Raw genomic sequence first — 25,609 nt, forward strand, 5'->3', positions numbered from 1 at the left:
AGCACTGCGGCAGCCGCCACGCAAACCTGGAGAGAGCGCCAATCTCCAGGAAATAAGCCCCGCCCTCGCCACTGCAACACTGCCCAGCAACTCACCAGGACACTAGGCCGCAAGCGCGAGGAGCACGTGAAGCGCGAGATGGGTTCCCCCCCCCCCCCCAACCCCAGGCGAGGGGTGGAGTAAGCACCACCCTCTTCCTTGCACCAATGTACGGGATTGGTTAAGGGATGTAGTCTCCAGGCGGAAGATAGCTACAAGAAAACAGCCACGTCTAAGGAGGGATTGGGGGGGCGGGATGCAGCCGAGCCACCACGCTTTTAGTACTTGGGGAATTTACGGAGTTATTTTTTTTACCGTGTCCCACGCTGCTGCAGGGAGAATCCCTCCGCGTTTCTGGACTGAGGGCTGGGGGGCAAAATTGGAGGCTAGGTGAGCGCGGAGGCATCCTTCCCTGCCCTTTCTGAGTGTAGGGAAGAAAAGGCTGACTAGATGTGGGGGGCCTTAAGGGGGAGGTGGGGAGTCACTTCACCCCGGAAAGAGCTAACGAGCTCGCGCGCAAATTACCCTGCGTTCCCCCCATCTTTCTATGCTGCACTCCCCGGGTGACGTCACCGGCTGAGCTCGAGGGGTCGTGCGGTTGGGGGAGGGTTATGATGGGAGGGGCCGTGTCCACGTTGGCTGCAGGAGAGGGGCCTCTAGTAGAGGGGCGAGGGCTGCTGATGTCCTGACCCCCTACCATCCTCCCCTCCCCTTCCCTTCCAGTGCTCCAGGGGAAGGAGTTTTTCATGGAGACCTGGAAACTTTGAAGAGCGAGAGGGATGGGAGAAAAAAGAGGCGGGATAGCGGGGAGGTAAAAGAGGGGGGCCGGAGGAGGTGTATCTGGCCCCCACCCCCACTTTGTGACAGGGAAGGGCTTTCTCCTCACCCCTTTGTGAGATTTAGTATGTCTGACATCCATTCACAGGTTGGGGAAAGATCCCGGGATTTGGCCCTTTCCCAGTCGAAAAGAGGGCGTGGTGACCGCCGGGAAGACCGAGCTTTTCTGTGATTAAAATTACTAATTATTCCTTAAACCTTTCCTACACTTTTGTTTGTTTCCTTGAAGGGCTACGTTTCTGCTGCAGTTTTTGTGGTAGAAAACTTCCTTCCGAGGAGACACTCCCTGCTGGAAATAGCCCTGGGGCTGTATCTCTTTGACCTTTTGGAGCCTGTTGCTTTCTAGAATTGCTTTGGAAGGACTGATTGATCTTTTTTTCCTGTATTTTAGCCTTCTTAAGGATCTTGTGAGAAAAAAATCAGTGCTCATCTTCCCTCTCTCCTTTTCATTCCATTCTCATTTTTTACTCTTTTAAAATTTTTAGTCCCAAATTCATTTCCTCCTTCCAGCCCCTCCCCATTGAAAAGGCAAGCAATTTATTATTTATACATAGATATAAATCATCTTTGAGCTTTTATTATTGTTTAAATTGTTCTTTTTAGTATGTCTGATTCTTCGGGATCCCCTTTGGAGTTTTTTTGGAAAAGATAACTGAAATGGTTTGCCATTTTCTCCAGTTTGTTTTATGGGTGAAGAAACTCTTATTAGGTCTTGTGCCTAGGAAGTGAGGCCACATTTGCACTCAGGCATTCAGGCTTCAGGCTAGCCACTTCATCCTGTGCCATTTAGCTGCCCCTCTCGTGGGAGTGTATGGAGTCCTAGAATTCCTCCCTGAGGGTACTTGCAATTGGATCTTCAGCTTTGGCTAAAATAGACATTATTTTAATTTGAATGATCTTTATTGAAAGTGCCTACTCTTTGCAAAGTGCGATTTTATTTTGTAAAGTATCTGGCACTGATTACACAAAATATTTAGATTATCTGGTGCATGTACCCTCATTGAGTTTATAGGCTAATAGGCTAAATGTGTAATATATACACATAGTTATTAAAAAGAATTACCCCAAAGTTCATAAAATTGGTATAAAATGCTATATAGCATTATTGCCAATTTGGGAAGGTATCAGCAAAGATGTCACAAAAGTAGGTAGTATTTGAATTCTATTTTGAAGTATGATTCATATTCCTAGTAGCGCCTTTAAGGTCATTAGGGCTCTCAGGAAGATTAGCCTTAAAATAAATGACTTTTCCTGGGTTTATTCAGTTTGAGGTTCCCTATCAGTTTCTGGAGAAATCAGCCTAATCACTTCTTTACAGAGATTGCCTGCAAAAGCCTTTTTTAACCCCTTACACTCTTTAATATTTTACTAAAAAGCTTGCAATTGGGAAAATTGGAAAATAGTATGGCAGAAACTAGACATTGATCAACACTTCAACAACCCATACCACTGTCAGGTCGAAATGAGTTCATGATTTAGACATAGAGTGATACCATAAGCAAATTAGAAAAATAACAACAACAAAAAAGCTCAGATATGTGGAGAAGATTATGAAATGCAAAATGGGTAATTTTGATTATATTGAATTAACAAAACCAATGCAGACAACATTAGCCTGAAAGCAGGAAACTGAGAAAAAGATTTTATATTCAAGGGTTCTGATAAAGCTCTCATTTCTAAAATATATAGAGAAATGACTCATTTATTAGAAGCCATTCTCAATTGATAATCAAAGGATATGAACAATTTTCAGATGAAGAAATTAAATCCATTTCTAGTAATGAAACAATGCTCTAAATCACTAGTGATTCAAAAAGCTAGAATTTTACTTTTATTTGTAGTAAGTGAACATTAAAGCTTTGATATTTTTCTGAAAATTGTAGCAATTATATAATGTATATTCAAACACATAATTTCACAAAAGGAATATATAGTTTTCTGGTATGGTGTTCTGTTCCAATTTTTTTTAATTCTATTTTTCTTTTTTCAAAAAAATCTTTAATTTTTTAGACATGGATTTAGATGCTATTACCAAATTCTCAGGATTACATGCCAAGCCAGATGGACTCATTCTCCAATATGGTACTGCTGGATTTCGAACAAAGGCAAACTGTCTTGATCATGTCATGTATCGGATGGGATTGTTGGCTGTCCTGAGGTCAAAACAGACAAAGTCTACTATAGGGGTTATGGTCACAGCGTCACACAATCCTGAGGTAATGGATTCAGGGCTATGAAAAAGTAAATATTTTATTTAAAGATAAAAACCAATGTCTTTACTTTTTGAATCGGGGTATAAAGTTCAAATGCAGTGATTTTCTAATTGATTTATGTATCTCTGAATCTGCTACAAAGCCAGATAAGCTTTCTTCTTAAAGGGAGTAGCTGTGTAGTTTATGACTTTTTAGAAGTGAGAAGAGAATGAAATAATGTTTTTTTCTCTTTGGAGCAAAAGTTCATACTAAAATAAAATAAAATAAAATAAAAGGATGTTCTTCCAAATAAAGTGGAATTCCTGATAGGGAAATAATGATAGTTTTAATCCAAGTCACTTGAAAGTAAATGAAGATCTCAGCCGAGAATTATCTTAAACTTATTTTGGTAGTGTTCAAGCAGTTTCTTCACTAGATTATGAATAAGTCCTTTGAACTGAATGCGCAAAGCCAGAAAAATAATTTCAGGTTGGGAATGACTTTTTGATCTTTTATTGAATTGGCCTGAAATCTTCAAGCCCACACATACTTAGTTTAATTTATTACCCCCCCCCACTGCATGTAAGGTACTATGTGTTGGGCACTAGGGAAACAAGTTATAAAATTTTAAGTATTTTAAATTCCATGGACTCTTAAGTTCTGCACTGGTTAAATTTTGAGAATTTTTTTTAAATATGAGGTTTATAAGACAAGGATATGAAATTTTGTTTTTAAAGGCTAATTACTAGCCCAGGTTTAAGTTCTTTAAAAAAAAAAAAAAAAAGTAGTACATAGGGACAGTTGCTTTTATTAACCTACTTATGTGAAGAACATGTTATGTAAATACTTGTGTGATTGGTGGAAAGAATCCCAAACTTGTTGACCTGGTTCAAGGAGGCAGTGTTACTTAAGGGACTGGAGAGCTTCACATAAACTGTCGTTAGTTACTATTTCACACACAATGGTCACAATGATGTTTTTCCAGAAGAATGGGCAAAAACAAAGATCTTAGAAGGTTCATGTGTCCCTTGTTTGCTGAACAGAGTACATTTAGAGCCAGAAGTGAACAGTAGCACTAAGTGTCTCATTCTGCTTCAGGCTTTCAAGGCATTAAATGATAATCAATGAAAACATTTTCTTTTAAAATCATTTCGAAACTCTTGTGCTGCTGTGACAAAGTAACACTACTTCATTCTACATTTACCACATTTTGAATGTTTCTGCACTGTTGTACTCAGAATACATTTAAATTTCTTTTTTCTCCCCCCAAGGAAGACAATGGTGTGAAGTTGATTGATCCTTTGGGAGAAATGTTGGCTCCATCCTGGGAAGAACATGCCACCTGTTTGGCAAATGCTGAGGAACAAAATGTTCAAGCTGTCCTGACAGAAATCTGTCATCGAGAAACTGTGAACCAGCAACAGAAAGCTATGATAATTATTGGCAGAGATACCAGGTGACTAAAAAAGTATCCAATAAAATCATTTTTTCTAGGAAAATGATAAAATAAATGATTACCAGTAATTGTCATGAACCACTACCTTTACAAATTTTAGCTTTAAAATTATTACAGCAACAACCATAATAGATAGCATTTATGTCGTGCTTTATGAAGTGCTTTACAGATATCTTATTTTGTCCTCTTAAGAAGTCTGGGAGAAAAGGGCTAATGAAGACTGTTACCCCTGTTTTATAGAGCCAATTCATATCTTCCTGACTCTAGTCCTAGGGTTCTACCCACTGAACCACTTAACAGTCTAATTGAATTCTTGCCCATGCTATTGAAAAATAAAAGGAGAGAACTAAGAATTTACCCAAGATACTATGGTAGCAATTCCACTTTAGGTTTTCCTTTCCTGCCATTAAGTTTCCTGACTCCTTTCCCTTTAGTTTCCTCCTTTTAACCCTTAGAACCCAAGCCATTATTGACTTTATCTTCTGTAGGCCCCAATAATTCAATTCAACACATTTATTAATTGCCTGCCTTATACAAGGAGCTAACTATATGAGCTGCTAGGATTACAAAGATAAAAATAGTCCTTGGCTCTCAAGGATCCTTGGGGCTAGAGAGGGAAAAGAAAAATGGCAACAACAAAAGAAGGGACTGTTTATTCCTGTGATGTGAATATGACCTCTTCCATAGGAATTAAACATGGTTTTACATTGTTGTTCTTTAATTAGGAATTTAAGAAATTGTGTAGGATTATATTGAGAGTCATTCATTCGATTTTTCTGTTTTTTCCTATACTGGAGTCCACTGGAATACTACACTGAAATACAACTCTATCACATTCTGCTTATTTGACATGTTAGCTACTTGTAATTTTGCTATAATTTCTTTTTTGGTTTAATAAATTTGTTTATAACTTTTGAAAAATAACTATCCTGATATTTATGCTGAGAAATAATCCAAAGTAATATCCCACCTTACAAATATCTTTCCTTGACATAAGTAAAATTATGACCTTATAAACAATAGAATCTATCCAGATGCTTTAGGGATAAAAGTAGTGTAGAGATGTTCTAAAAAGATTTTATCTTCTCTAATACCTAAAGCTAAAGGAAGGATTGTATACATTTTTACACAGAGTTAGTTCTACTGTGTTCAGCTGCTTTATTGCCAAGTAAGGAAACAATTTTTAAAAGATCTTTTAAAAGAAAATAATGTATTTTATCTTGCTGTTAGATCTGTTATTGTTTCATGTATACTCTGGTTATTCAAATAAATTCTCATGTTAACTAAGAAATTACTTAAATTTTTATTAAGATTATGGTTTGAGGATATTTTAAGTTGGTTTAGTTGAGACATGGACAAATTTGTCTAGGGTTTTTAAGGTTTTAAAATCTTTTTTAGCTTAAAGCCATTTGGTATTAGAATAATTTAATATTTTATTTCAGTTTTTTGTGTCATACTTTTGTACATTTTATAGCAAGTATAATCTTGTAATATCCAGTGTTAAATAGTTATATAATTGTTACTCAAAAACATACAGCTTGGGATTCTCTTTTTGTTTTTATCCATTGAATAATTTTATTTTCTTTTTAAAAAATACTCCCCCAAGGCCTAGCAGTGAGAAACTTTCACAGTCTGTAATTGATGGAGTAACTGCTTTAGGAGGCCAGTACCATGGTATGTATTCATCTAGACATTTTGGGTTTCATTTTATTTATTTATAATTTTTTTGACAGTATATATGCATGAGTAATTTTTTTTAATAACATTATCCCTTGTATTCATTTTTCCACATTATCCCCTCCCTCCCTCTACTCCCTCCCCTTGATGACAGGCAATCCCATACATTTTACATGTGTTACAATATAACCTAGATACAATATATATGTGTAAATACCATTTTCTTGTTGCACATTAAGTATTAGATTCAGAAAGTATAAGTAACCTGGGCAGATAGACAGTAATGCTAACAATTTACATTCACTTCCCAATGTTCCTTCTCTGGGTGTAGTTGTCCATCATTGATCAACTGGAAGTGAGTTGGATCTTCTTTATGTTGAAGATATCCACTTCCATCAGAATACATCTTCATACAACATTGAAGAGTACAGCGATCTTCTGGTTCTATTCATTTCACTCAGCATCAGTTCATGCAAGTCTCTCCAAGCCTCTCTATATTCATCCTGCTGGTCATTTCTTACAGAGCAATAATATTCCATAGCCCTCATATGCCATAATTTACCCAACCATTCTCCAATTGATGGACATCCATTCATCTTCCAGTTTCTAGCCACTACAAAAAGAGCTGCCACAAACATTTTGGCACATACAGGTCCCTTTCTTGGGTTTTATTTTAAAGGTGACTATAATGGGTAACTTAGAGGAAGCAGTTTACAAATAACCATATTTTAAGAGGTACAAATAACCATAAAAGGATCTAAATCTACAAATAAGAAAATGAAGGATTTATAAATTTATAAATATTTAGTCCTGGTTAGAGTTCAAATCAGGGAATCCATTTTGCATGTCCCCCTGTACCTGATGAGCTGCCAGTTTCTTACTAATTGTCAAATAGTGGGAAGCATCTACTTGGGACTGCCCTGTACTGTCATATGGTCATTAAGATTGTCCTTCTGGATCCCAGGTGGTAGTCAAAGGGCCTCTCCCTGGTGTATCTAACTCCATACAAGGGAAAGAGTCTTGAGGATTTGGACATTTCTGGCTCATTACTGTGTTCATAAGGAATATTGTCCAGTGCTTGGTGAGACTACTTTTTAGAAATCATCGTTTGAACAACAAAGAAAGTGCTATATATTTCTTTGGGTCAATTTTTTCCCCCTAAATGGAGTGAATCTTAAATACAACATTGGATTTAAAAAAAAAAAATCCAATTATGTATACTTTTTGCAAATACAATCATTTTTTTAAATTTAATGTAACAAAATATTGGTAAGTTGGGGCAGCTAGATGGTGTAGTGGATAGAGCACTAGCCCTGAAGTCAGGAGGATGTGAGTTCAAATGTGGTCTCAGACACTTTAATATTTCTTGCCTGTGTGACTCTGGGCAAGTCACTGAACCCCAATTGCCTCAGCAAAAAACAAACAAAAAAAAAATGTGGCAAATTATTTCAGAATTATTGTTCTAACACATATTGGTGCCAGCCAGATATCAACCTTTTCAAGGATCCTGTGAGGTGGATAGGATACTGTGATATTTCTTCAATTCATTGAACATTTCAGCACATAATGTATACATAGCAGCATGCTAATAGCAGCTGTCTTATAATCTTTGTATTGCATGTACCGAAAATATAAAGGTGTAAGACTAAGCACAGTTATAAGTAAAGCTTTATATCCTCAGAGATGAGCTATACTTCCAGAAGAGAAATTAAGCAAAGAGACCAAACAATATTATTTGCTCATTCCTCTAAATGCTTGCATTCTTTTTTCTACCATTACCACTATACAAAGTCTACTTTGACTTGCCTTGCCTCTTCTTATTTCTTAAAATTGGGTGACTTCTTTAGGCCTCTGACACTGTAGAATACTGCTTTATTTTTTGAAAGCTCTCTTATTTGTTTGTTTTGTTTTTTTGTCCTGCTTCTCTTGCCTTTTAAAAATCAGTTTTTCTCTATCTTTGATCAGCTTATCTTTATTTTCCCAATTTACTCTTTTCTTCTTGAGCACTTTTTGCTCAAGTATCACTAATTCCCATTGCTTCAAAAACCACCTTTATGTTGAAAACTCCTAGTCTTGACATATTATCTGCTCTTCCATCTCTTCTTTCTGTCTGCAGGACTGTTCTTCTTATATATCTTGACATCACCTCAAATGTACCCCAAATTATCCCAACTCTTTCATTTTTCTCACTAGTATTCGTCAAGTAGACCAGAAATAATTGGAATCATTTTTTGCCTTTTCTGAGTTAACTTAATGTGTGAGGCATTGCTTTTTATACACGATGGAGACATTCAGTAAATGTTGATGTTTTGATGAACATTTGTCACCAAGATCTTTGGCTTATTTCAGAATATCTTTTGAATTTGCATTCAAAAAAATTTTAACTTTTTTTTTTTTTTAAATTAAAACTCTTTTGGCCTGTTCCCTTTCTTTCTCCTATTGGAAAAGAAAAAGAAAACTCTTATAACAAATAAGCAGTCTGGCAAAAGAAATTCCTACATTGACCATGTTTGTGTATTTCATTTTGCCCTTGAGTCCATTATGCTTTGTCAGGAAGCAGGTAGTATACTTTTATCATGTTATCCATGAGGTTGTTCATTTATATTGATTAAAATTCTTAAGACTTTGAATTGTTTGTCTTTACAATGTTGTTATTGTATAAATTGTTGTTATGATTCTAGTTATTTCACTCTGCATGAAAATGCAAGTGTTTCCAGGTTTTTATGTTTATGTAATGTTTTATATTCTAAGGTAACTGGTGGTACAAGATGTTGGTAAGGACCTAAATTCAAATCCCACCTAAGACATTAGCTGTGTGAATAAGTGGGCAAGAAACTCAATCTCTGTCTCACTTTCCTTAAATATAAAATAAGGATTATAATAACAGGGTAGTTGTGAAGCTTAAATAAGATAATTGTAAAAAACACTTAGTATTTTGTACTAAGTGGCATATAGTAAGCACTATGTAAGTGCCCCTTCTCCATTATTCTTTTTTTTAATCCAGGCCTGGATTATTGCTTTATGTTACCTATTTTTCCTAATATTTTCCCCCCTCTCAGAGAGTCATTTGATAACAAAGAATAGAAAAAGAGGGTGGAAAATTAAGTAAAATAAACTTAATACATCAAAAAAAAAAAAAAAAAAAAACCCAAATCATTCTTACCATATATAGCTATATATCCATGGTTTCAGCTCTATAAAGTATAGATATCTTTTTATATCTCTTCTTTGAGTCCAAGCATGGTTATGACAATTTTGAAGCATTCAGTTTTGTTATTTCTATTAAATATTATATCTTTTGGTTCTGCTTACTTTGCATAAGTTTATATAAATCTTCCTGTGGTCTTCTGTATTCATCAAATGCATTGTTTCAGTGCATTTGTTTACCAACTTGTTTATCCATTTTCCAATCAGTGGACACCTGTTTCTCCTCCCTCCTAATTTTTTTGCTACTACAAAAAACATGGCTGTTAATTTTTTGGAGTCTCTAAAACCTTTCTGCCTTTGATTTCCTTAGAGTATATGCTTAGCAATAGGATTTCTAGATCAGAGATATGGATGGTTTTGTTGCTGTCTTACTATAATTACCAGTTATGTTCTAGAATCGAACCAATTTTCAGTTCTGCTTATCCCTTTCTAATATTAATACCTGGAATATTTAACAGCACATAGACTGTGTTCCCTTCTAGTGTTGTTTCTTCTAATTTATCATAAATATTTTTGTTAGCTTAATTTTTCTAAGATATTTTAAATGTTACACATCTCAAGAACTTATTGTGGCTTTCTCTATTTTTCTTACATCAGATCCATTCTCTTTTGCCTTATTTTTAAGGGCTCATTGTGATGAGCCTCAACTTTAATCTGAGAGATTCCCCAATATCCAACTTCATTTTGGTTCATATTTTCAAACCAAGTCTGGGATAAGACTTGCTTATTTGTATCTCTATAATTTTGCTATTTATTGTTTTTGCTGACTTTCCTTTTCCTTATTTCTACTGATTGAATTTTGACTTTCTTTGAAGATTCATCTCAAATCTCACTTCTTCCATAATACCTACTAACTTTTTTCTTCTCTGAATGTGTGTTTTAAGTTAGTATTGAAGTTTTATATTTAGTTTTTCTTTGTTTTAGATGTTTTACATTTGTTTCTCCACTTAGATTTAAAGTTTCTTTAGAACAGTGAGAGATCATGAAATAAATGCTTGTAACAGTGAGAGAAATCTTTTTTATGTACCTTAAAAAAAATCACACAAGTCATATACAGGTTCACTTCTACAAATAACTGAGATATGTAAGAATAGTTTAAAGTCATTAATTTCTAGCTTGAGTTGAAGCATTCATGAATCCCAAGTATTTCAGATATTTGAGACATGTAATTTTTAAATTTTATTCTGAACTTTGTTTTAAAAGTACAAATACTACAGAATTTATTCTTACCCTGTTCTGGACTTTGTTTGGATTAATCTAAGTCAGAAGTTACTTATTTATATTAATATCAAATGTAGATAATACATTTGATTTTTAAATGAATCCAAATAATTTAATGTACTTGAGCAATAGTTATCTGGTTTTTGTGAGCCTATTTTGAAATGTAACATTTTGGTAGGTCTAATATAACAACAACATGTAAACATATAACAAATATGTAAAACATATAAGTATTTACCTCCATTTTGCAAATGAAGATATTCCATCATTACTTAGTAAGGTAGAGAGCTATAAATTGAATTCAAGTGTCTTTAAGTCTCACATCTAGTGGTTGACTTATTAATAATCCTTGCGGCTTAGTGTATGAAAATTCTAAAAGGAATGACTCTACTACGTTGTAGAGAACTAAAGTTAACAGAACAGTACCATTCAGCCATGGAAATTATTTTTTTGACCTGGACACATTTTGCAAAAATTGGTTCTAGGATATAATTTCTTAATAAAAATAATTTTTAGATGTATTTTTAAAAACTAATAATTTAAAAAATTTGTTAAATGCTTTAAAATGTAACAAGTTTTTGTTTTGTCTTAAATTATTTGGGGTTATGCATTTTAGAAGATATTCTTTTACTTCATCTTCCAGTAATGTAATCATGAACATAGTTATTTTAAAATCTTCATCCGGTTGCTATTTATTTGTATCTGTGTAACAAAACATAAAGTAGAAGAGTTTCAACTTATTGACATAAATGAAATTAACATTTTATTCCATCTGTCCATTTAATACATGTCTTTGTTTCTTGAAATACTTTACAATGCAGGTAAATTCCTAACTTAAGAGTAGGTTTGTGTTTCCCAAAAGATTGATTTATATCATTTCATGAAAGAATGATAAAAAGAAGATTATCTGATTTTTCACTCAATGCACCTATACACAAATACACATCTAACTGTCTTTTCCTCTAGTTTTGCTTTTTGTAACAGCTTTGGCCTGCCTTTTTAGCATTGTCATCTCTGGTATTCTCTTAAGGAGTGGTGTTAAAGACCCAGTACTGGACTCTGGCTTAATGAGAGCACCTTAACTTCCCTATTTTGTTACTAATGTACCTTATTTGTTTAGTTTTATCTTTAAGAAAAGTGGTTGCCTTATAGGTGAGGAAGGGAAACTGGAATACAAAATTTAGAGGCTTTGGAATATTTATCTTACAACTTTGCCTTAACTGGCCCTATTTATTCTCAGGTTTGCAGAGCTAACTTTTTTGAGGTATTTGAGATGGTTTCTAGTAATAACTTCCCACATTTACTGGCTTCTTGGAGTGTGATAGGAAAGGCAGGATAATAGTTCTGAGAATACTTATCTTTCTCATTTTACTGTAGTGTTTCCCAAAGCTTCTCTTTGGTTCCTCTTTCTGTCTTAGTCTAAGAGGTCTCCTAAGTGGCTAGTGATTAAAGGATCATCTCTTTGCAGATGACTCTTAAGGTTATTCATCTAATCCTATTCTTTCTTGAATTCTAATCACATGTCATTTATTGCTTTTTGAATGTCTTTTTTTAGTCATTTCAAGTTCTTGGTCAGAAACTCATTTTTCTCCTACTTGCCTTACTATCACCTACCCCATCTCCAAATGGTCTCATTTCTCTTAAGAGTGCTACCAGCCTTCTTGTCACATAGATTTATAACCTTGTATTCATCTTTGATTTTTTCCCCCCTCTCCTGTCTTATCAGTTATGTCATGTCATCTCATGTCATGACATGCAAGTCTCTTGCATCCATATCTCTCTTTTTCTTTTTTTTATATTCACCTTTATTACCTTTGATTGGACAGTTGTAATATCTTTTCAATTAGTCTTTATGCTTCAAGTCTTTCCACTTTACAATCCTTCCTCACACAGGTGTCAAATTTTCTAAAGCACAGGCCTAACTCTCTTGCCCTCAGACCTCCAATAGTTTTCTATTTTTTGACAGAAAAAAATACAATTAGACATTTGAAGCTCTCCATAGTCTGTTTTCATCCTGCTTTTCCACTTTATCTCCTCTCATCATCGTTCACTACATTTCTGCCAAACCGGTCTACTATACATTGTCCAAACTTAACACTCTCGGATGTTCCCCCAATTCTTAGAAACCTTTCCTTCCTTCACGGCTACCTCTTAAATGGATCTTTTCTTCATGGTTATTATAACTTTTTCATCTTACTCTTACTTCCCACTACCATACCTCTTCAATTTGTTAGTATTCTTTCCCTATTTTCTTTGTAGTTGTATGTATCATTTGTATCATTTGTGACTTTGTATGATGCCTTATAAATAGTAGGTCTTTAATCAGTGTTGAAATAAATTTTCATTTTGGGGCATTTTTGAGATCTTTATATATTTTTCAGCTAAGAAATTACTTTTATGATCTTTTTATTGCTTACTGTGAAAATTTCAGTTACATTTAATTCTTTGAGGTATGTGAGGTTTTAATTACTTGAATCCGCGTAAAATGTTGTTAATTTGAAAATCAGTTTTACTTTTTTCCCCTTTCTCCCCGGAGCCTTATTTTTTAAAAGAGGATTGATTTGTCACTTGGCTATTCTCCAGTCTTAATTTTTATTTATTGGCAGATTATGGTCTAGTAACAACACCTCAACTTCACTACCTGGTGTGCTGTCAAAATACTAATGAGCAATATGGAAAGGCAACTGTGGAAGGCTACTACCAGAAACTCTCCAAAGCCTTTGTGGACCTTACAAAACAGGTGCAAACCTCTTCAAAAATCTGTTTTAGAATTTGACTTTACCAATCCTTTTCTTTTACTCTGTTCTCTAACTTCCTTATTTCTACCTTGTTGGATATGCTAAGAAGAGTGGATCTGTTGACCCTGTAAATTTTGAGCTGCTATGTAGATCATGTGTGCAAAACTAAATACAGCATCAGTATAGAGAACTCTAGTGGGACTACTCATGAAGGGAGAAAATTGTTTGAAAGTGTGAATGGAGCAGGCCAAAGCTCCTTTACTAAGCAAAGTAGGATTGGTCTGTGAGCAGCCCCTGTACTTAGAGTCTAGGTAAGATGAGACACTCAGTCTTTAAAAACAAACAAAAACTTAATGAACCATCCATAAAATGAGTGTATAAAACTGGCAAAAAACTGAACAGTCTTGTTTGAATCAAATGTTGCTAATAGACAATCAGCTTTGAATGCAAAAGCCTGTTGCTGAATTGTAACTTATTTTTAATAATGGTAACTCAGATGATTGATTTTTAACTCATCCCTTGATAGCAAAATAAATTATAGAAATCTTTTTTTTTTTTTTTAAGTTTTATTGATGCATTTTGGTTTTTCCTCTCTCTCTTCATTATCTTCCTTCTATCTATCCCATGCTTTCCTCTGTAATAAAGTAGAAAATAGTTAAAACAAACCAAAATATTGACTGCGTTTAATAGTGTATACAACTTTCAATGGCCCTAGTGCATACTTCTTCAATGAATGAAAGTGGGGGCATTTCTTTTTATTTCCCCGGCATTAAAATTATTATATCTAAGCCATCTCCTATGTAAAAATTGATGCCAAATAAAATAGATTTCTAAGGCCATAATAGCATTTCAAGCCAGTGAAACTATTCAAAGTATCAAACTTAGCTGGTTTTACTTTAATATTTCTTAGTTTTACTATTAATACAATTTTTGTGGGATCCCTCTAAAAGTATCAGAAAACATATGTACAAAGTTTATCTTTTTGGATTAAATTGTTCAGAAGATATCTATTGTAAAGGACCTGAGTTCAAATGTAGTCTCAGACATTTAAACACTTCCTATCTGTGTGACCCTGGGCAAATCATTTATTAACCCCCATTGCCTCAGCAAAAAAAAACAAAACAAACAAAAAAAAAAAACAAATTTTTTTTTTAAGATCTCATTTTATTCCCTTCCTTACATCCTTTTCTTCTTTTTAAGAGTTTTAGCAGTGGCGATGAATCTAGAGCTTTGAAAATTGATTGTGCAAGTGGTATAGGAGCCTTGAAACTGAAGGAAATGGAACACTATCTTCCACGAGAACTATCACTTCACCTCTTTAATGATGGAACCAAAGGGAAACTCAATCACTTGTGTGGGGCTGATTTTGTGAAAAGTCATCAGAAACTTCCACTGGGTATGTAGTGTTGGCCATAGAAAGTTTGATTATCAGTAATAAATATAGAACCTGGAAAGTGATATATAAAGAAGCTGAGATCTATTAGAGTTTAATAATTTGATATATCCAACGTTCCATAGCTAAAATAAAAACAAGCATCAGGTCTTTTATTCAAACTTTCTGACTTCCACTGCTTTATTCTTCCTAGTAAGCTAAGTAATCTTTAACTGAGAGAAATTTAGATGAATTTATTTTAATGTATTTAAAATAAATTTTCAAATTAGAATAATTATTTTTTTGGTACTTACCTTTTCTGAAGTATATTTCTTTCTTTTTTTTTTTTTCTGAGGCTGGGGTTAAGTGACTTGCCCAGGGTCACACAGCTGGGACGTAAGTATCTGAGATCAGATTTGAACTCGGGCCCTCCTGAATTCAGGTCTGGTGCTCTATCCACTGCGCCACCTAGCTGCCCCTTCTGAAGTATATTTCAAGCTAATTCCTTCTGTAAGGGATCTATATTATTTTGCTTCTTGAATTTTGTCTTCATGATGACAATTGACTACTTTTTCATTTGGCAGATTTTTCTTTTGATTTGATCTATATGCTTAATCTTAATAATTTGCTATGTTATGTAGAGCATTATGAATATTAAGTGTTTTTATGTATTTTCTTAATCCTGTTTTTAAAGTTGAGGAATCTATATTTGAGAAGCTGAAATTTCCTCATCATATAATTAGAGCAACCAATAGGAATTGATTAAACAGTTACTTTTTGATAGGCGTTATGCTAAACACTGGGAATATGACAAAAGAGTAAAATATCCTTCCTGCCCTCAAGGAGTTTACATTCAAAGTAACCTGGAGTTGAATTCATTCAGTGTAGTACTCTCTGATTTATGTTGTGTTTATTAAAGGCTAGCCCAGGAATTTTGCTGCTCTGGTTTTTCATAAAGGATTTATTTACTATGATGTTCTGTCATAGTGGAAGGAATCCTGAGCTTAGAATCTGGAAGATGTAAATTTGACTCTTATCTCTGCCCTTATAGCTTTGTGACCCTGGGCAAGTTAACTGCTTTCAGATTTAGTTCCATGCAAAATGGAAGATCAAACAAGATAATATAAGATATTTTTGAAACCTTATATCTAAATGTTAAATATAATTTGTTTTAAATTGTCAGTAATGTAGTCTATCTTGAACATTGCTTAAAATCTTAGTTTCTGTCAGTAAATTGTATGGGGACTCAGTATCTCTCTCTGAACATAACAAATTTTAATTTTGGCTACTTTGCATATTAGTGGTATGGATCTTCCATATATTAAACTATCATAACTGGGAAAAATAGACCAAAGTTTTATGTTCTCTACTGACATTTAGTAAAGCTAAGTCCATGAGTTGTATTATGCAAATCAAGTGCAAAATGTTTTGATCCTTTTAGCTATTTAATATTTAAACCTAAGGAACTGTTCAAAGTGCTTAAAAGACTGAATTTTCTTATTACAAAAAAACTGGACAAAAGGTCATTTTTAATTAGCTATATTTTATTCAATTTTAATTGTAATCAGGAGTTTTTGAGGGGTACTTCTGGAATTTATTATAATACATTTTATTTGTAAGGACCATTAAGGTCAGTACTTAACATCCACTTGTTTTTTAAAAAATCCCTTTTTCATGAAATATTAGTACAACTCTTGGGAAAGATCTGTTGGACATCATAGCTTTCATTGAGCAGGACAGATATGAACACAATTCACATGTTTTCCAGGAAATTATTTTCCCATCATGATTTAAATTTTATGTTAACTTTATGATTATAAGATTCAGACAACTGTTTAAATTGTTTTGCTTACCAGGAATAGAAATAAAGCCCAATGAGAGATGCTGTTCTTTTGATGGAGATGCAGACAGAATTGTTTACTACTATAATGATACTGATGGCCACTTCCATCTTATAGATGGAGATAAAATAGCAACTCTGATTAGCAGTTTTCTTAAAGAGCTTCTTTTGGAGGTAAGATAACATTTATAGATTTCAACAATGTAGTTTTCCCATTTTCTTACTTTCATACAAATGAAAATTTCTGTATCTAAAAAGAAGTTTAAAACTTTGTACGTGGTCTGAGGTTGCCATAGCTGGTGGTAGTTTTAATTATTTGATGGTAGAGATGTTTTAAACATGCAACATTTCATCTTTGGAATTTGAAATAACCTATCTTTGGATACGAGTCAAAGTGCCTGTCTTTAACGTGTTTCATATTTTAAAGTATCATATTTTCCAGAATCTTGTCACAACCTTGCATTTTTCAGAAAGCTTATTTAACACTGAATTTTAGAAGTTGAATGAATACTCTTCTACTTTCTTTCTTTTTAGGTTGTTTTAAGTAATAAAATCATGTATCTCTCTTTAAGAAAATACCATCAATGAAAATCCATACTTGACAAGCAATAATCAGAGAATGATTATTCACATTATATAAACTTTTCAAATTGCAAAAGGATTTATAACTAAAGGGCTCTGAACTCCACAAAAGTATTTTTAAAATAGTACTTTCTACTTATTTCTGCATCTGTAACTCATTGTGGGTTCAAAAACAAAATTAAGCATACTGGTTTGGATTTGTTTAGGTTGGAGAAAATCTGAAGATTGGTGTTGTTCAAACGGCATATGCTAATGGGAGTTCAACACAGTATCTAGAAGAAATCATGAAGGTATTCACTTTGATATTTTCTTGGTAATTGCAGCTTGATAAAGATAATTTTAGTAAATTAAGAATGCATTTATCATATTTCTTTAAGAAAGCTTCTCAGATACTTTATTTTTGGAAGCTGAGAAGCAATAATGCTTATTAATAGGCTTTAATTTTGTCTTTGCTGGTTTATTTTCTACTGTATTATTGAAACAACTCCCGGAGGCAGCTAAAATGGCAGTGTGGATAGAGTACCAGCCTTGAAGTCAAGACGTGAGTTAAAATACAGCTTTAGACACTTACTAGCTGTGTGACCCTAGACAAGTCACTTAACCCATTGCCTCAAAAAAAAAAAAACCAATAAGAAACAACTAGTACCTTGGTGGTATTGTTGCCAGTGACTTTCCTTCTAAAACACTTTTGACCTCTAAGTGATTTTAATGAATGGTAAGATGCCTTAGATACCTCCATTGTCTCCCCCAGACTTCATTTTTAATTTTTTTTTTTCAAAAATTATGCTGCCACCAGAATTTTTTTTTTCACGAAATAGCTTGTGAACCTATTAATCTTTTCTATTTCCTTGTGATAGGTACCTGTTCATTGTACCAAAACAGGAGTAAAACATTTACACCACAAAGCTCAAGAGTTTGACGTAGGAGTTTATTTTGAAGCAAATGGCCATGGCACAGTAAGTTCTCTCTAAAAAATGACTTTAGAATTTTAGTGAATAATTTCTCCATTTTCTGATGTGTGGGGATTGTGTTGTTGAGAATTCCCTTTACCAATGCAGATGGGCATTTCCCCTGCAACTGAAGAGGTTTGTAGTGGCCTGGGTTATTAAGAGGTTAAGTGAATTGTCCAGGGACATAGTGTCAGAGGCAGGATTTGAGGTCAGTTCTTTAAGTGCTTTGCAACACCACTTCTGCTCCTATTTATGACTGGGGTTTTTTCCAAGGTAAGTTCTTATTTATTCAGTTTACTAAAATTGATATTTGGCCATAACTTTTGGACATGTATACATATATTGTATTTAATTTATACTTTAATATATTTAACATGTATTGATCAACCTGCCATCAGGGAAGGGAATGGGGTGAAGGAGGGGAAAAATTGGAACAAAAGGTTTGGCAATTGTCAAAGCTGTAAAATTACCCATGCATATATCTGGTAAATAAAAAAGCTGTAATTAAAAAAAAAAAATTAACATTTGGCCAAATCATAGTTAGAAGCAGAAGTTTATTATCAAAGAATTTGTGGATCTAGTAATGCTGATCGACTATACCACAGCATATGTACTAAATTCCCTTAAATATGTTGTCAGTACAAACCTAAAAAATTTGCCTAAATGTCAGTATTTACCATCTATTATCATTGTTCTAATATTTAAAGATAAGGCATAGCACTTAACTAATGGGCACTTCTTTTTTTTTTAATTTTGTAAAAATACCTTTAATCCTATATAAACTTGGAAAAACAAATTTCAAAAAGAAAAGATTAAAGGTATCTGCTTTGCAATGATTGTTACAGTTTGAGCTCCCTTCCATCCACCCTACCCATTCCCATACAGCATTCTACATAAAGTTACTAAAAAGTTAGTTATTAAGTACTGAAAAAAGTTAAGTTTATTACTTAATAATCTAAGAATTTAGTAGCCATCATTGATTTCAGATGTAGTTGGAAATTCAGGAATCTCTATAGGGCTTTTGATGTGAACTTTCTAGATAAAATATGTAATTTCAATAAAATGTAATGAAATTTCTCTTAAAAGTTAACCTCAGTAATTTTATTTTCAGGAAACTGACCTGGGTTGCTTAATGTGGCTTTTATTGTTCTTGATGCTAAAGCATGCTATCTTTTATGTAACATATTCATTATTATCAGAGTTTGTCAAGCTTATACTCACCTTAAGTTTTCTCAGTATATTTCCTTTTCACAGAAATTTTAATGAAGCAGCTGCAGTTGGGTTTACAACCCTTGCACCCGGGGCCTTCTTTTCCTTCCAGTCCCCTTTAATTGTTTAAGAAACCATGGTTTTGCTCAAGAGTGGGTATATATGCTCTTATCTTCTCTACTGGTTTGGCTGGTGGATAGAAAAGTGGGCAGCAATTTGCTAAAAGCAATGTGTGTGTCTGATGATAGTGGCCATAATTTCAGTTCCAATTTTGTGTTTTAAAAATTCTATTAGAGTTCCTTTTTAGAAGGTACTTTTCTAATTTAAGATGTTTCAGATTGTGTGTGTGTATCTTTAGCTACTCAATCACAGGTCATAAATTTATAGATGATCGATTGGGCTATTTAGTAAATTATTTTATTATCTGGAAAAAAATATATTCTTTTGTATTCTCATTTCCTAATTTAACTTTTTGTCATTTTTAAATGACATTAGTATTAGGGACATCATTGCTTATAATGTCCTCGACACCAACCAAACCATTGTCTTTTAGATTTATAATTGAGGAGAAAGTGAGAAGAGGTAAAGTTTGATGTGATCGTTTTTTTAGTGGAGATTATCATTGTGATTTTGTGATTTCATTTCAGGTACTTTTTAGTAAGACTGCTGAAACAAAAATAAGGCAACTAGCAAAAGAGGAAACAGATGAAAAAAAAAGAAAAGCTGCGATGATGCTTGAAAATGTTATTGATTTGATTAATCAAGTAAGAATTAAAATAATATATTGCTTAAAAAACGTGCCAGACAATGCTTCCTTGAAGGATGTGTTATTTTCATGCTGAGGGGAAATTACTCATGGGAACAAGAGTAAGAATTAGGAAATAGTTCATTTCATTATACATCCCCACTCTTAAGACAGAATCTTATAACAGCTAAGTGTATGTAGAAAAAAAAATTACAGACACATCTTTATATATATATATATGTATATATGTATATTGTCTTATATCCAGAATGCCTTGTCGCTCCCATCAGCATCAGCTAAGCTAAGTAAATGGTGGGAAGAGTAAAACTTAATGCCCATATATATGGTATTATGTTCTTAAAGCTGCTAGTTTAAGTGATTGAAAATGTCTCGCAAAAAATTTTTGTCTGTAGTCTAAAGAAGGACAAATAAAATGTGAAGTTGCAAGAGAAAAAACTCAAAATTAGTCACATGAAGAATACTTAGGAGAGAGTTGCTGTAGTTTTGACACTAACTGGGGGAATTTCCTCTTTATAATTCTTCATTCTGCAGACAGTTGGTGATGCCATTTCAGACATGTTATTAGTTGAAGCAATCTTGGCTCTAAAAGGCCTATCGGTACAACAGTGGGATGCCATTTATACTGATCTTCCAAATCGGCAACTTAAAGTCATGGTGAGAGATCCCCTTCTTTAAGCTACTGAAGCCAAACTTGCAGATAGGAAAGTATTAAGTTTCTTCTTGTTAGCATTTTTTTCATTTTGGTGAAGTAATATTTTTTTCTCTCCTTATGCAGAATTTAAGTAATGTTGATGAATTTAGCTTATATATAGCTACAAAATTGTACCAGGGCAAAAAGGTAGTGCCCTAGATAGAACACTGGATCTTAATTTATATGTCGCCTTAGTCACCAGTGGCATGACCTTGGACAAGTTATTTAACCTTGCTTGCCTGTTTCCAAACACTCGTTTCTTTGCCAAGAAACCCTAAATGAGATCATAGAGAGTTAGATACAAGTGAACAAAATTATTAATAGATCCTAGGAGACTTTAAGATATAACTTATAATAGGAAGATTTTTAGAAATTTAGGGGTTATAACAAAAGGTGAAGTTTTAAAGTATTTATTGTTGTATATGTTTCCTTTTAACTGTGATAGTTTATCAGCAGTTTCTGGACTTTTTTGCCTTATTGTAATGAGTCTTGAAATTAGGAATTAATATATTTACCCAATGTCAGAATGTTGAAACTGTCACATGAAGAGCCATTAGTGTATAGATTAGAAGATATTTTGAGACTCAATATTTTGGAGTGTTCTTTTTTTGGACTGGTATTTTTGGATTATTTAAATAGTCTTGTAGACTTGATCTTGGGATAGAATGAAAAAGGGGAGAAACAATGAATGACAAAGATAATTTTTCTTGTGTTAGGTTGCAGATAGGCAAGTAATTGATACCACAGATGCTGAGAGAAGAGCAGTTAGACCTATAGGACTACAAGAGGCAATTGACGACCTAGTGAAGAAGTATAGGTCCTCACGAGCTTTCGTCAGGCCCTCTGGAACAGAAGATGTCGTCAGAGTATATGCAGAAGCAGATTCACAGGTAAGAATTAGGCTAAAAATGACCATTTCTTACTTATAAAATGCATTATAAAATTTTCCCCACAACAGTTTGGTGTGGTAGGCAGTACCTGGGTATGCCCACCCTTATTTTAAGGCTTCAGCATTTTCTACAGTTTAAGAATGGGATGGGACAGAAACTTCAGTGACCCCATATAGTTTTTCTACTATGTATATATTTCATGAAATTAATCTGTATAGATTCTTCTGGCAGTTAGTTACATAATTAAAAGATAGTATGTCATACATAGATTTAAAACTATGGTCAAATTATCAGTATCTGTAGTCTGATTACAGATCCAGTACTCTTTCATCTAAAGCAAAAAACTTAGAAGGAAAGCTTATCTAAGGGAAGACTTATCTAATATTAATCTAGATTATTTCATCACAGGCTGATGTAAACATAACCTTATCTAAATTTTGAAAAAATTTTGACACTGAAAAAGTGTCAAAGTATAGTTTCAATTTTTTCAAGCTTTTTGGTTGTGAGTTCTTACATCTTCCTTTCTCCTCATTATGACTTAAGCTTCTTAACTTTTTAAACTTTTTATTCTTTAATATATTAAAGCATTCTATAGCTAAATTCGCTTAAAGTTATCTGATTTGCTATTATTAATGGAATGATTCATAGCCTCCTTAAAGGTCTAGAACTATTTCTTTAAAAAATGTCAATTGAAGCCTAGAAGATGAAAGAACTGCAAGTCTCCCTATCTTATACAATAGAAAATATGTCTAAACATGCAGACAACAGTAAATTTTCTTTTCAGAAACTTAAATAGAATTGGAAAATGACAAATATGTGCTTTTCTATTTGAATATGCTAGCAAAGGAGGAGCAAGTTTTGATTCATTTTTTAAAGTAGTCATGATGACTTTTGCCAGACAAGATTCATTAAATTCCAAAATATGAGAAAAATGAAGAAGCAGCAAGTATTAAAATACTTCATGTTCACTAATTGTTTTTAAAATAATTCACAGGAAAATGCAGATAAACTTGCAACTGAAGTAAGCTTGGCAGTATTTCAGCTGGCTGGAGGAGTAGGAGAAAGACCTAACCTGGTTTTCTGAAGAAAAGTATGGCTCATTTTTTTCAGAAGTATGAAATAAAAAGTGCCATTATTATGTAAAGATAATGATTGATGACATGGGAAATTAAAAAAATATTTCCAATCAATCATCAACTGAAATAAAACATTCCATTAATTTTCAAAATAAACATTAAGGATTCCTTGTTTTTAATACGTGAGTGATTGTTTTATAAATTTGTTTATCTATGATAGATAGTAATCTACTTAACACAACTTAGTTGCCGAATACCATGACACTATTTTATTTATTTATTTTGCTGAGGCAGTTGGGGCTAAGTGACTTGCCTAGGGTCATCATACAGCTAGGAAGTATTAAGTGTCTGAGGTCAGATTTGAACTCAGGGCTGCTGATCTATCCCCTATGCCACCTAGTTGCCCCCATGACTATTAATGGGACAGCTTTACTTGGTTGCCATGCACAAAATAGGTAGGTTGAATGTCCGCTTTATTGAGAAAAGGTACTTGAGATTTAGATAGTTTTTGGATTGTGTTGGCATCTAATGAATTGTTTTTCTTAGATTTTTGTGTAAATTGAATCCACTTTCTCTAAAGGGTATGGTGGATATTATCTTGAAAAATTCTATTCTGTGACCGTCCAAAAATGAAGAAGAAAACCAAGAAAGATGGTATTAGAGATAAGATTATTAAGTACAGTGTTTCTCTTTCAAGTGATCACTTTGGGGAAAAATGGCCAGCCTGTTGTACATGCAGTATAAAATTCTAAATGTATTCAGTATAGAAATGACATTATTAAGAGATTGTGTCAATACTTACCCATATACTAGTGCTGCCTAGAATTCAAAACTAAAGTAGTTTAGAAATTTGATATTGTATTTGTAGTCCATACTAACTGAGAAAGTATTGTGATGATGATGATGATGATGATAATATTTAGGTTTGAGCAAGGTTTGCCATCTATCTTGCCCAGGCTTACCCTGAACTGAAGACCTAATGGCATAAAGTTAGTCCTGCCTCAATTTTTACTTGGGATTAAGGAAACAACTGGTCCAACTTATTTTAGATAAATAAAGCCTGAAACAAATAGAAAAAAATGTGCAACTTGTATTTTGCAGAATAAAGACAGAACTCAAGACAGTAAAACAAGTGAACTTTGTGTGTGTGTGTGTTGTTGTATATGTATATAGATATATATATATAGAGAGAAACATTTTTCTGGCATCATAATCAATATGAGCCAACAATATTTAAACGTGATTCAGGCCACATTCAAAACATTTGCTCTTATATACAAATTTTTAAATTAAATACAACCTGAAGTGTTGTGTTCTTACATACATCATACAAAAGAAAAACTATACAACGCAGAAAGATTTCTTTTAAACCATTACATTTAAATTGAAGTACCATTTCCAATGAATCAAGTTTTTATGACCCCTTCCAGAAAATCCTTCTCTATCATTTCTTCAATTTTCTGCCTGGCTTTGCTGGAAAACATTTTGTTATTCTCCATTTTAATGTCCTTATTAGGGAAGGAGTTTGGGTAGAGGACAGGGCTCCCTGAGTGTCCCACACATCTGCTTGTGACTTTGCTATTGAAGACTTGGCTGAGCACATTGAAGAAAGGCAGAAGCTGCTCAATATTACGCACAGTGTAGATGGTTAGTAACAAATGTCCTGGTTCCCAACCTAATGTTCTCCCTGAGTTGTCTTCCTCTGGGTTTTTCTGTGGAAACAGAAAGGGAATTGTCATCTAGCAGATGAAATACACCACATACCTAAGCAGTTGCCAACTTCCATTGATCCTTATTTCCCCTATAACCACCCTGTTTCAGGCCCTTATTATTGTCAGTTGTTCTATACTCAAAAGTTTTACCAGTCCTCAGATATCAAATAAAATATCAATTTATGATCTTGGCATTTCAAAGCCAGGTTCATAATCCCCTACTTTCTCCATATTATGTTATCTTTGCAAAAGCTTTCTTTCTTACTGCTGTTAGAAAATGTATTTTCTAGTTACTTGATAACATTATGTTTCTCTAATACTATCATACTGTTGCTCTCGCTGAAAATACAATCAAGCAATTGGAGTTACTTTCTAGAAACCTAAGAAATCAACTATTCACAGCTTGTTCTTGGTGCATATTCAAAATCCAGAGCTTTAACAAAGGGATATATGTGTGTGTGTGTAATAATTTACAACCACAATTTAGCCACCATATGCAGTATCTAAAAGTGAAGACTAAGGATTAAATAACCCAAGAAATGGAAATTATCCAAAGTAGATATTGTTTTAGTGAAGTGAAAAAAGCTGTTTTTATACTAGAGTCCATGTGGCCAACCCAAATAAAAATGGGCAGAGCAGAAATCTTTAGCTTGAGATTTCTTAGATATAAGATCCTAAAATTTTAGTAAACATTTCAAGCAAGAAATTGACCTTAGAGATAATCTCAAAACTCAAAAGACAGTATGAACAAAGAATAAGAAGATCCACAGAGATCAGGGAGGAGACAGAAGTAGAAACCCTGCGCCCCCCCCCCAAAAAAAAAGCTTTTATTTAAACAATTTGAGTTGTGGTTTATATGACAAGACAAACCATGAAATAAAGGAGAAGAAAAAAGGGTTGCCAACTAAGACTGAGACCTAAGAAGGGAAACTGGCCTATGCTTCTATCCCTAAAGACAGGCACGATATTTTAATTTCTGAGGTCAGTTATTATTGGGATGCTTTCTACCTTTTGCCCACAAAGAATGCCTTAATACCACTACTTTTCAAATGGAGAAGACACACAAAACAGCTTTGATATTCTTTTACACTGTTTCAAAAGTATTTTGCAATGGCAATCAGGAGGTTTGAGATGGGTTAAGATTATTGTGCATT

General features: G+C 33.7%; 2 protein-coding genes across 16 annotated transcripts in view; one reads left to right on the forward strand and one right to left on the reverse strand.

Moving 5' to 3' along the window:
• The first annotated feature begins 237 nt into the window (after positions 1–237).
• On the forward strand, positions 238–22,899 carry PGM3 (phosphoglucomutase 3). 3 transcript variants are annotated; one of them, XM_074310426.1, is made up of 13 exons: positions 238–429; positions 2,887–3,092; positions 4,340–4,524; positions 6,131–6,198; positions 13,236–13,369; positions 14,568–14,763; positions 16,596–16,753; positions 17,368–17,451; positions 18,019–18,117; positions 19,968–20,084; positions 20,618–20,740; positions 21,494–21,667; positions 22,662–22,899. In XM_074310426.1, the coding sequence occupies exons 2-13, from the start codon at positions 2,889–2,891 to the stop codon at positions 22,749–22,751; spliced, it is 1,632 nt and encodes a 543-aa protein (XP_074166527.1). In that variant the 5' UTR covers positions 238–429; positions 2,887–2,888; the 3' UTR covers positions 22,752–22,899. The 3 variants fall into 3 exon arrangements, with proteins under 3 accessions (XP_074166527.1, XP_074166526.1, XP_074166528.1); XM_074310425.1 differs by lacking the exon at positions 238–429 and adding an exon at positions 578–602; XM_074310427.1 differs by lacking the exon at positions 238–429 and adding an exon at positions 639–850.
• Positions 22,654–25,609, reverse strand: part of DOP1A (DOP1 leucine zipper like protein A) — a 106,087-nt gene continuing 103,131 nt past the window's right edge. For 12 of the 13 annotated variants that reach the window (XM_074310413.1, XM_074310423.1, XM_074310421.1 and 9 more), the window contains one exon: positions 22,654–24,455. In XM_074310413.1, the coding sequence (XP_074166514.1) occupies positions 24,150–24,455 (306 nt within the window). In that variant the 3' untranslated portion in view covers positions 22,654–24,149. The remainder of the gene's footprint in view (positions 24,456–25,609) is intronic. The other variant, XR_012489249.1, reaches the window with a different exon arrangement.

The sequence above is a fragment of the Sminthopsis crassicaudata genome, chromosome 4, assembly GCF_048593235.1.
Source record: "Sminthopsis crassicaudata isolate SCR6 chromosome 4, ASM4859323v1, whole genome shotgun sequence".
Taxonomy (NCBI): domain Eukaryota; kingdom Metazoa; phylum Chordata; class Mammalia; order Dasyuromorphia; family Dasyuridae; genus Sminthopsis; species Sminthopsis crassicaudata.

What these genes read in the sequence shown, in the direction of transcription:
- PGM3 (XM_074310425.1), top strand. An exon ending in CAGCGTCACACAATCCTGAG is followed by an intron (nt 3,093 to 4,339) that starts GTAATGGATTCA and finishes TCTCCCCCCAAG; the next exon opens with GAAGACAATGGTGTGAAGTT. An exon ending in ATCTAGAAGAAATCATGAAG is followed by an intron (nt 17,452 to 18,018) that starts GTATTCACTTTG and finishes TCCTTGTGATAG; the next exon opens with GTACCTGTTCATTGTACCAA.